The sequence below is a fragment of the Microtus oregoni genome, unplaced genomic scaffold (assembly GCF_018167655.1).
Source record: "Microtus oregoni isolate MIOR12 unplaced genomic scaffold, Mior012 000002F_ref0000024, whole genome shotgun sequence".
NCBI lineage: Eukaryota > Metazoa > Chordata > Mammalia > Rodentia > Cricetidae > Microtus > Microtus oregoni.
The window spans coordinates 6,040,683-6,053,214 of record NW_024543061.1 but is presented as its reverse complement, the minus strand read 5'-3'; the positions used below and the strand labels follow the sequence as shown (position 1 = coordinate 6,053,214).

Here is a 12,532-nt window from a genome sequence, read left to right as displayed (position 1 = left end):
TTTTTATTAAGCCCAAGACATAATAATAGACTATTACAGGGAGAATCCAACTACATTTCATTAGAAGAAATATTAACAACACAACAAAAATGCCTTATGTGGGAGATACATTCATACAGAAAAGTTAAGAGAAGTTTACTGTGGCTTTAAGAGGTACGCTTCCCAACAACTTGCTAAGTGACCTGGGTACTGTGATCAGGAGGAGGTAGCACTGTCACCTGCAGATTCCTGGTAGCTCTGTACTGCTGCTGTCTGTCTAATATATTCATTTAGCAGCAAACTATACTACTGAGTCTGGAGTTGTGAGAGCATATCAACCTTCTAATAGCTTACCTAGCACCTTCGTAGTCAGGATGTCTCGAAAAGTATGAGCTCCAATAATTAACAAACCTCTCATTTATAAATAAGTTTATTTATAATGATATTTACATAATAAAAACAAAACACAAAACTCACAAGTTGTACAAAGAATCTGGCGTATAATAAAAACAGCAATATAGACTGACAGGCAAAATTTAAAGGAACAGTTAATAAAGACTGAAATTTCAAAGACAATTTTACTTCTAAATTTCACTTTGTCACCCACACTGAACTGGAATTGAACAATGGCTTCTCTTCAGGTGGTCTTGTATTGGAAATCCTGGGAACTGATAATTATGTTTTGGTAAGAATTTAAAGTTAGTGACTTATTTCCATGCAGTACCTGATGCTGCCTTCGTATGGAGTCACATCCAGTCTCCTTTGAAGTGAAGTAGCTTTAAGTTAATCTGTTCTGCTGGCCTAGAGACACGTCACCAGCCTCTGCTGATCTGTGGTATGGTTGTAGGACATATACGAGAGAACTGGAGCAGAAGGGACTGGACAACCAGTTCAGAGAAGAGAAGCGGGAGAGGAGACTGATGGTAACACACACAAGAATAGGCAGATTTAATGAGCACAGAAGTTCAGTAAGAAAATGAAAAAGGGAACTGAGCCACAGAGCAGGAGAAAGACTTAAGTTACTACTCACTGGAAAACAACTTAGTGCCTAGCCAAACAAATGTATTTTAACAGAAGTAGGAAGAGGACCTGGGGATGTTAGTAGATGGAAAGCCACCTTTCGATTCAGGCTGAGTTCTTACTGACATTGGTGAACATCTGCTTCAAATAGCAATAAAATGAAGGCTAAAAAACCTATACTGCTTCATTCTTTAACAAAATAAAAACTTCAAATGAGACAGGTAAAAACAAGACATAAGCATTGTCAAATAAGGCACATGTAAATCTACACACATTATCCAGTGAAAGACAATATATATATATATATTTGGAGGTAGAAATAATTACAAAAATACTGACATTTCTAAAGCATTAGCATATTTGTTACAAACAATCACCAACTAATCCCCATTCAGAAAACTGCTTTGTAAAATGATTATTCAACATCTTCAGGATGTGAATATATGGAGAATCCAGTTAGTGGCAAAAAGTTGTCCATACTATGAGAAATGCAACATGAAATTATAAAAAGTTACAAATGCTCATAAACCCCATGGTCACTATGATGTGAATGTCCTTGAATGCACCAAGTTGAATTTCCTCATTAGTCAGGAATTCGGATTTCTCCTCTCACAGGCCCATCGATGTTTTTAGTAATGTGGCTATATCTGCTGGCATACTTCCTTCATCAGCTGCAGGTCAGAAAATAATATGAAATGTTAAGCAGAAATATCTGGGCTTCTGAGACATATTTTCTCTCAACATTTTCTTTTTTTGGTGAATTCCTACCTATAACTCATTCCCAGTTTGCTTCATTGTCATCAACAAACTGCCCTAACATAAGCAACTGAGTTATTAATTTCTCAGGCAGTGGCAACGGCATAGCTGTAAAGTCACAAGCATTTCTGATGTGTTCAGCCATCAATTACAAACAGCTTTCTGAGGTATACAGCCAAAATGAAGCACAACAAATTATCTCTCTCACAAATACTCAGACATAATCGAAACTATAAGAACACTCTCACCTGCTGTATTCTCTGGTAAAAGTCACATGGACAGGACATAGAACTCTGGCTAACCCTTAAGAGGTACCCAGATACCTCTCCCTCCAAGCTTATTCAACAGACCTGAAGACAGTCCATGGTACCAAATTAACACATGTCCTAAACTAAACTAACTAGTAACACATTAAAAAAAATGCAAGGAGAACAAAGAATAGAGTCTTTTCAATTTAAAGATACTACAGACAACAAAATAAAATCTAAAGTGTAAACTTTAATAGGACCCTAGTTTCAAAAGGGTGCTAGAGATAGAAATGGCTCAGCATTTGCGAGCACTGGCTGCTCTTCCAAAGGACCTGGGTTCAATTCCAAGCACCCACATGATGCCTTACAACCATCTCCAGAGGATCTGATGCCCTCTTCTGGCCTCGGTGTAAAGTGCACAACACTGTGCATAACACATGCAGGCAAAATACCTACACAGGTAACAAAATAAATGAATCTCATTTAAAAAAATATTAAAAGGACAACAGGGAGAAATCTGAGTAGGAAATGTGATCATATATGAAAGTCACTTGTTTGCAGCAACTCAGAAAATATTTATCTAAAATCCTTGAGTGTGAACTGTCATTCTTGAAACTAACTTCGCACCGGTGCTGGGAGAGCAAAGGTAAACAGAGACTGTACCCATCAAAGCTTTCCTTCATACCATGTTTTCAACATTTTTTGTTGTTGTTGTTTTGTTTTTTTGTTTTTTGTTTTTGGTTTTTCGAGACAGGGTTTCTCTGTGGCTTTGGAGCCTGTCCTGGAACTAGCTCTGTAGACCAGGCAGGTCTTGAACTCACAGAGATCCGCCTACCTCTGCCTCCCGAGTGCTAAGATTAAAGGCGTACACCACCATCGCCCGGCTTTTTTTCTTTCTTTCTTCTTTTTTTTTTTTTGTTGTTTTTTGTTTTCAACATTTTTATATCAAAATTTCTGTAGTAAAAGTTCAATAGAGTAAGTAACCAGTTACTTTAAGAAAGAATCCTTCTTTGTAGTAAAAAATCTCAACTGTGGGCTTCTGTACAAGTCAAAATAAAGTTAAATACGTTCTTACTTCAAGAATTTGTACTGAACTCAAGTTGTAAAGACTGGGACTTTAACGTTATTTATGCTTTTAATGTTGAGACCTTGGGAAAAGAAAAGAAGGGAAGAAAGGAAATGCCTCCATAAAATCAGGCAAGATTAGCCATTGAAGTAGAAAGGCCTAGTTTAAGACCATGACATTCTAGATTCTAAAAGAAAGCAGGTTGAGCAACCCAGTAAGCAGTATCCCTTCAAGGTCTCTGTATAAGCTCCTGCCTCTAGGTTCCTGTCCTATTTGAGTTCTTTTCCTGATTTGCTTCAATGAAGAACAGTGATCTTTATTGGGCAAGCAACAACAAACAGAACCAAGGGAGGATGAAGAAAAGGGCTGTGCTTGGAGGGACTCCTGAGTTTAAGAAGCACTCTTAACAATTGAGTCACCTTTCCAGGCCCCTGTTTTAAATTATGTGAATATACTACTTGCTAAAAATTATACACATAAATAAATCATTTAAACTTATTAAACTTAACTATCTTCTCCAACAGAGGTAGAAAGGAACTATTTACTTAAGATTTCTAAGGCACAAGTAATTCGATCTGAAACACTGACATTAAAAAATTTAAGTGTATTTTACTGTATTTTATTTTGATATTTACTATTAAAAATAAAATTATGTAAGTATTAGAGCTCTGAAAGTTATTTACACTACTGCATTGTTGGTGGGAATGCAAGTTGGTACAATCCCTTTGAATGTCAGTGTGGTGATTTCTCAGAAAATTAGGAAACAACCTTCCTCAAGACCCAATAATACTACTTTTGGGTATATATCCAAAGGATGCTCAATCATGCCACAAGGACATGTGTTCAACTATGTTCATAGCAGCTTTGTTTGTCATAGCCAGAACCTGGAAACAACATAAATGCCCCTTGACCGAAGAATGGATAAAGAAAATGTGGTACATTTATACAATACAGTACTTCACAGCAGAAAAAAATAACATCTTGAATTTTGTATACAAACGGGTGGAGCTAGAAAACATTATTTTGAGTGAGGTAACCCAGACACAGAAAGACAATTATCACATGTACTCATTCATAGGTGATTTTTAAACATAAAAGCAAAGAAAACCAGCCTACAAACCACAATCCCAGAGAACTCAGACAATAATGAGGACACTAAGGGAGACTTACATAGATCTAATCTACACGGGAAGTAAAAAATAGAAAAAGACGAGATCTCCTGAGTAAATTGGGAGCATGGGGACTTTGGGGAAGATTGAAGGGAAGAGGGGAGAGAGAGGGAGGGGAGCAGGGAAAAATTAAACTCAAAAAAAAAAAAAAAGAAGAAGAAAAAAAAAAAACCCCGAGGAAGAGACCTGATTTCAACTTCTAACCTGCAATCACACACATCACACATATGCATATATACTACACATACAACACTGCTGTGGGAAATAATCTCCTACACTTTAAAGATTTGTCACTCATTTTGGTTTAATAAAATACTCATATTGGTTTACTAAAATACTGATTGGCCAGTAGCAAGTCAGCAGATATGAGCAGGGCAACCAGGAAAAAAAAATTATTTACACCATAAAATACGTTTTCAATTTTTTGAGTTGATAGTGTTACTCATTTAGAGAACAAATCATGAAATTGTGAATGAAGGTATTGATTCAAACTTGATTTTATTTTGGCGATATTCTAGAGTCCACTATAATAGATAGAAGAGATATTTTCAAAATCTAGGTGTTTTTTATCAATCTGGCAAAAAAATCTTACTGTTGTATGTGACATTAAGTATGCATAGCTTTACAAACTGGTTTGTCCTCCATACTAAACACACTAGTTAAGAACTCTGGTAATCTGTACTTTAATAAATTTCAGAATTTCTGTTTACAAACAGCTTACCTTCATCTATTGTGGTCATATCTTGTTCTAGTTTCAGCTTCTGTTGGTTAATTTTTAGCATGGACTCTTCAATGGTTCCTTGGCTTATTAATTTAATAACTAATACTTCTCTAAAAATAAACACACAAGTCCACAAGTCACTAAAGTAATTTAGATACATATTTCTAACACTTCAATATGAATAATAGGCAAAGTAAGTAAATGATTCAAGTGGTTAGAATAAGAATGGCCCCCATATGCTCATATATTTGAATGCTAAGTCACCACCAGAAAAAGATTAGAAGGCCTAAGGAGTATAGTCTTACTCCTTGTAAGTACAAGTATACTTGGAGGAAATGTGTCACGGGGATGGCTTTGGGGTTTCAAAAGCCCACACAGGCCTAGTGTCTCTCTGCCTATGAATCAGAATAAAGACCTTTCAACTACTGCTCTAACACTATGCTCCCACCATCATGACAATGGACTAAGTCTCTGAAACTGTAAGCAAGACCCCAATTAAATGCTTTCTTTTACAAGAATTGCCTTGGTCATGGTGTCTCTTCACAGCAATAGACCAGTGACTAAGACAAACCCATAATTAACTTCTTCTTTTTTTTTTTTTTTTTTTTTTGATTTTCGAGACAGGGTTTCTCCGTAGCTTTTGGTTCTTGTCCTGGAACTAGCTCTTGTAGACCAGGCTGGCCTCGAACTCCCAGAGATCCGCCTGCCTCTGCCTCCCAAGCATTCAAACTACTTGAGATTGGCATTTAGAAGTATTAAAACATTCAGATATCCATCCTTTCCTAGTGATCCAAGAGAACAGAAAAATATGTGTGCTTTGAAAATTACTGATAAAACCTCATTACAGTGGAGAGATAGAGTATGGTGATGAAGTATTTGCTAGACAAGCATGATTGCCTTAATACAATATTTTCCTGTTTCTTTGTAGCCCAGGTCTCTATAGAGCCCAGGCTGACGTAGAACTTGCTCTGTTGGGTCAAGATGGCTGGCCTGAGCCTTGTAGTATTCTGATTGAGCCTCTCAAGTGATGCAATTATAGGCATGAACTACCATTACTGATAATATATATGTCTCATAAACTATAGAACTACTTGCTATGGAAGTTGGAGTTTAATTACTAGAAAATAAGTGAGAACAAAGAACTTTAGACAACATCAATGTACACTGATAAAAAAAAAAAAACCAGCAGCTACACATTGTTGAAGAAGTAAAAGCTAACAGAGTATCCAGCACACCTTCTTTACTATTCTATACTAATCAAGCCAGAACTTGATAAAAACTAGATTTCAACTGACAATACTTACTTAGTCTGACCAACTCTATGGCACCTGTCTTCTGCTTGTTTGTCATTGTATGGATTGCAATCAATGTCATGAAGTATAACAACATTTGCTGAAGTCAGATTTATTCCTAATCCACCAGCTTTGGTTGACAAGAGAAATACAAAGATATCCATATCTGTATTAAACTCATCAATTAGATGAATCCTATAAGACAAATGGATTAGGTTCAATTTCACTAAATGATAAACACATAGAACTGAAAACAACAACTTCACATGGAAAGCAAACCTAGGTGCTACACATACATGCTCTTCCCACTACACCTACTTTTTTCTCTCCTATGTCTGAAGGACACCCTCAATTCAATTCAATCATTCCATTTGATTAATCTTTGAAGTAGTATTTTATTTCTTGGGTACTTTGGATTTAGCTAAATAATACTTATCCAGTTTAAAAGCTATACCAGTAGACAGCAGCACATCAGATGAACCAAGAACTGCATGATCTAATCACATCCCAGGATTTGTTTGTCATGACTTTGACCCTTAACACTAATACAGTGGGGGGGAAAAATCACCCTAGCTGATAAAAATAAACCAAGATACAAACAGACCAGAACAATTACTTAGAAAAGTAAATAATTTTTCAAAAACCTGTAAAGACTGGTTTTAGGGTTGTTTCTATTTGGAAAAGAGAAGGTTGGCACAGGGAATGTCTCACTGAATAGCCTAGGTTTGCCTCAAATGTTAGATCTTCCTGCCAAACAAGAACTTTTTTTTTCCTAAAAGTTCAATTAACCTTCAAAATATGAACATCTGACCTAAAAACAATGTTGACTAAAATCTTAAAATGCTTTAAACACTGAATAGTTTTTAAAAAGAAAAAGTTTCAGGGTTGGGGCTATAGCATGGTTATAGAGTCCTTGCCTAGCATGTGAAAAGCACTGGGTTTAATCCTTAATACTGAAAAAATAAAAACATGAAATAAAAGGCAAAATTATGAAAAGCATACAATTCTCAAATTTTTCCAGAATATATTTGTATACAACTCTGGGAAAAAGAAAGTAAAACAAATTCTCCTCTTCTCCCCCAGGAAATAATCTGAAATAACATAGGCTAAGTGTTAAAACAAGGAATTTCTATAAAATGTTCCTTACATTTAAAATGCTAGCAGATGCACAAATGAGTACTGTCTGGCAGCTAATACCAACCTTTCTGAAATCTGAGTCTTTCCATCTAATCGTAGGTACCTATGTTGATGATGCTTTAAGAGAACCTCTAATATATCCAGCATCATGGTAAACTGGCTGAATAATACAACTCTATCACCCTGTGGAAATACATTCATGAATTAGAAACAGGAAAGTAAAACCATTACACTACCCAAAGCCATGAGGCCTACAAAATAAGGAGCACTTTAAAGAGCCTTTGGCAACTTTGCAGAAAATTCCCCATGATAAAATTATGTAGTGTCCATAAATATTTTTATAGTAAAAATCAAGTAACAGTACTGAGGATAAATTTATTTTTTCTTATATATGGATAAATTACCTTAATTTCTAGACTTCAGTAACAGAAGTTTAACTCAGTTATTAAGTTAAAGACAGTTTACTATTATTTCCTTTTCATAATAAAAGAGCATCATTTAATGGGAACAGCTTCATAATCACTATTTGGACATTAATGCTGAAAATTTATGTTATTTCATACAAATCACAGTATCATTTGAAGAAATCAGTCACCTTCAAAATGATAATACTTAAAAACTAACATATGCAATCTTATCTAACTTTTATATTCTCTTTGAAATTCTACATAAAGAAAATTATGTGAAGCAAATATTCAAAACACTAGGTTCTAGAAAAACGTAGAACATAAACTAAACTTTAGAAAATTGGACTGGGACAACAACAAAACCAGAGTTATTCTTTCTAATATCTTCTGTTTCAGAAACTCAACCAGGCAGATACAAAGACAGTCATCCTTTTAAATACCTTCTGTTTCAATTCAGACAAGATGCATCCTAAGGCTCGGAATTTCCCAGAATCTAAAATCAAATCCATGTCTAACTGGTAATTATTAATGTGTCGATACTGTTTACAAAGTATATGTAGTTCAAAGTCTGTCATAACTTCCATGTCTTCAAAGATCAGGTCAGGGTTAGCCTCACAATGTGTAGGTTCCTTTTTAAAATGAAACACAATAAAACATAATACACAATTTATAATAGGATGAGAATAATTTAATAAAACCATTACACATTTGCAAAATACTCAAACCAGACATTTTAGTATTATAAATTAAGGATAAGAAATAAGTAGTAATTTGGGGTATCATAAGAAAAGGGGGATTTTTAACTCTTCTCAATAGCACATTTTCCTCTTATTTTGTCTGAACATTTCTTTTTATGATTGCCATTACTAACATATAAAATATCCTTTACCCCGCTACATAAATAATTATTCCACAAATTGGAAATTTAAAATTGAATAAAAATGTGAATAAAAAAATTCAAAATAATCCTGGCAAAACTATTTAGGGGTTTATAGGAAACAAGAGCAGTATCATTCTGAATTCTAAGTAAAAATGGGTCCAAGTAACATGCACAGGCGGTCCGTTATAGGAATTCTTTGTATTTTTATGTGTTTAAAATATTCCAAAATAATTAAAAGATAACTCACTGCATTCAACACAGATTTATCTACAAAAAGAATAAGGAGTTAAGAAAGAATGAGTCAAAAATAAAGACTAAACTGACAAAGAGAAAATTACAACAAAAAACAAACTGAAAAAAAAAATGGGAAAAAAAAAAACAAAACAAAACTGTCCCATTAGCAAGGACACAAATATAAGGGATCTTTTAGTTTGGTTTAGTTTTTTTTTTTAAACTTAAAAATTTGTATTATGAAAGTCTAGCTGAGAAATTAGCAAACTCTTCTCATAAAGAGCCAGGGACCAACTGACTAACAGTTCTTTTAGCTCAGTAGTTAAAGTGGAGTATACTGTACTTACTCAGCTCCACCCACAGTGAGAAACCCTAAGAGAAAAACACAGATGAATGGGCGTGTTTGTTTTCTAACAAGAAAAGAGTTATTGGCCCAGTCTGCTGATGCTAGGTCTAATCATCTTTCCTTTCTTGTTTGTCCCTCAAATATCTTTGCCTATAAAGTGTATTTCAGGTCAGGGCTGCAGCATGGATGACGGAGAGCTTGGATAGCATACGCGAGGCCTGCAGTGGTTCAAAGATGAATATGCCCAATGTTTTAGCTGCCTGACTTTCAGCCTAAGACCACCTGAATCATTTCCCAGTGTTATTAGCAAAGCTCAGAAGAGTACAGAACAAGCCCTTACCTTCAGCATTAGCTGAGACATCTCCCTCAGCTTCTCGGGTGTGTAATACTGGCGATGTAACAAAGGGTGGTTGGCCATTTTTCTCAACTGCATCATGACATTGCACATTTCTGTGTTTTTTTCTGTAATCCAAAGAGTATACATTTTTAAAAAAAATAATCAAGGTGAAACAGAGCTATTTATTAAAGTCTACCTCAATTTTTAACACTTAAAAATATGTCTTAAAGTCAGATGGTGATAGTGGACACCTTTAATCCCAGCACTCAGGAGGCAGAAGCAGGCCTATGTCTGTGAGGACAAGGCCACCCTGGTCTATAGAGCTGGTTCCAGGACAGCCAGGGCTACCCAAAGAAACCCTGTCTTGAAAAACAAAACAAAACAAAAATTCTTCAAATCCCAGCTAACTCTTCAAAAAGAATAACCCCTAATTATCATATGCTCTAGTCTAAGTTCATTTTTCCATAAACTGTGCAAGTCCGATGTTACCCAGATTGTTGATGGACTTTTTAAGTCTGTTGAAAAGGCCCAAGTAGAGTTGCTCCTGCTTCTCTGACATTGCACACAGCTCAATCTGATCCTTCTTAGGAGGCAGCTGCTTGAGAACCTTAGGAAGAAAAAATCACTTCATGATTTTTCTAAGAATATTCTAAGAAAACAGAATTTTTAAGAAAAAAATCTGCAACCAAAAATACCTAAATTAAGAATTACCTCCTCTTTGACTCTTCTGAGAATAAAAGGCTTTATTATTTGCTTTGCGTGTGCTATTCTCTCCTTTTCATATATGCTCTGCTCATCTGCTGGTTTCTAAGCAAAATAAAAACACAACCCTTTAGAAATCATGTTTTTAAATCATCACAACAATCCCATGTTACAAAATGCACTATCTGCAGACCCTCGATTCACAGATGAAAATACATTGGACTGTTTGGGCTTTTCCAATACATAGTGGAGTGAGTCAAACTCAAGACCTTAGATATGACAGATAGATGCTTTAGACTAAATTACGGGCCCAGAACATCACTTTTAAATTCTGAGCTGTAATCTATTTGAAGTTTCATATATATTTTGAGGTTTCATGGTATATATATTATCATGTATTTTACTTAAGTAATAAATCTGAACCAGACTAGTTGGTATTTAGACCCAACCAATTTAGTTACTGACTGAATAAATCACATGGATTAAAAATGTGTGCACATGTTTAAAGAGACAGTAAGAGGGTAGAAAGAACAACAAACCCATGTCTTTGTTAAAAAAAAAAAAAAAAGTCTTCCCCAAAGTCAATGTAATTTGATGCAAGTCAAAGCTGCTGGTAATTTGACCAAGTCAAAGCTGCTGCATTTGAAGAATTACACTGTAAAGTTTTACATAACAGGTCCTCTGGACCCATAAACTAGAGATGGAAGAGTAGTTCATAAAATCTCCCAGTCTATTTCTATAGTTACACATCAAGTGGGAGCAATTAATCAGCAAACATCAAAAAGACAGATGATGTGCAATAAAACAATTCAGAGAAACGATCTTTAAAAAAATAGAGATTTCCAGTCTAGCAGAAATAGTACTCAGTGGAGAGGTACCAAGTGCTAGTGAACACTTGGACCAGTGGTCTAGAGATGAACCAGGTTTACAGAACAAACTCATAGAGCCCCAGATACCTAGCAGTGTTTAGTGTACATCCCAGTGGACAGCAGATTAGTGTGACGCTCAGCTTTAAACAAGACACTCACATCACCCCCTGAAAGGCTGACAGGCCATCTTGGAAAAGGGAACAGAAAGAGTTTAAGAGTCAGATGATGGAAAAGAGGGCCACAAAATGCTGTCCAATGGGTAGAACATGTCATGGCACTCAGGAACTTACAGCGATGGAGGCTGCCTACAGGTATGCATGAGACAGAGCACCTAAACATTTAGTCACAGATAGGAGCAGGAGTCATTAAACCTGGTCCAGAGGAGCTAATAGTAGTGGGAGCTACTAGGTAAATCAAAGTCACTGTATTCATGGTATCATGAATATCACTGGTGAGTTACCTATATAGGCTCCAGTGGATGGCAGCTTTGGTTAGGACCAGTGGGTTGCCAGTGTATATGAAAGTGAGACTGACACTTGGTGAGACGAAAGTAGGTGAAGATAGCAAGAGGTTAAGAGAGGGCCGAATATGACCAGAATGCATTATAAACATGTATGAAATTATCAGAGATTAAATTAATAATAGTAAAACAGTAAGGTGGAGAACAACAGAAGATACCTCATGTCAACCTCTGGCCTGAACGTGCACATGCACCTTGAGTACATACACAAAAAGAAAAGACAAAGGTAAAGGCCATCTTAAAGATCTCAGGGGTGGGTGTTCTCCCAAGTTTCAAGCAAGACACTTGAATTAAGCTGCTTAGATAAGGTCGCTCAGCTAAGAACTAGAAACCCCTGAGTCCAGTCAACTCTCTTTCCTCTCCAGCAGGTGGAGAAGAAGAAGAGCCATGGAATAAAGTAGTAAAATGTAGTTTGCTACATAAAGCACTGGGCATCTTCACATGCTCATAATGTCTACTAAAATAACAATTTAATAACCATAGTTTCTGTAGTCATGGACCACAAGAGATTCTTATGAAATGCATCGAAGTCCGAGAACACACTATTTTCTCTCTCATCAGATTATACATGGTAGATTCATAGATGTAAGCAGAGGTCACAAAGTCACTGGGTTAATATCATGCTTCTGGGTAAGACCTCTAAGCTCTACCCCCAGAAGCCTCTAGCTTCCCAAGACAGTGACTATGCAGACAAGACATACCCACTGGGTATCTGGAAATCCTAAACTCTAAGACTCTAGTTCTACCTTTGGAAAGGCTAGTCACCATCTCCAAAACGGAGGACCTTAATAGCTGGGTATTAAGTACTAGTTTTCAGTCCCTGTTTTTGAGTTGACAGTGTTATACAAGTTT

At 35.9% G+C, this 12,532-nt stretch overlaps 1 protein-coding gene across 2 annotated transcripts in view; it reads right to left on the bottom strand.

Moving 5' to 3' along the window:
* The window catches only part of Smarcad1 (SWI/SNF-related, matrix-associated actin-dependent regulator of chromatin, subfamily a, containing DEAD/H box 1), a 65,240-nt gene continuing 52,708 nt past the window's right edge, over positions 1–12,532 (bottom strand). For both annotated transcript variants that reach the window (XM_041640575.1, XM_041640568.1), the window contains exons 17-24: positions 10,301–10,396; positions 10,079–10,196; positions 9,593–9,714; positions 8,236–8,424; positions 7,453–7,571; positions 6,264–6,446; positions 4,960–5,069; positions 1–1,670 (exon numbers count right to left, since the gene is read on the bottom strand). In XM_041640575.1, the coding sequence (XP_041496509.1) occupies positions 1,609–1,670; positions 4,960–5,069; positions 6,264–6,446; positions 7,453–7,571; positions 8,236–8,424; positions 9,593–9,714; positions 10,079–10,196; positions 10,301–10,396 (999 nt within the window). In that variant the 3' untranslated portion in view covers positions 1–1,608. The remainder of the gene's footprint in view (positions 1,671–4,959; positions 5,070–6,263; positions 6,447–7,452; positions 7,572–8,235; positions 8,425–9,592; positions 9,715–10,078; positions 10,197–10,300; positions 10,397–12,532) is intronic.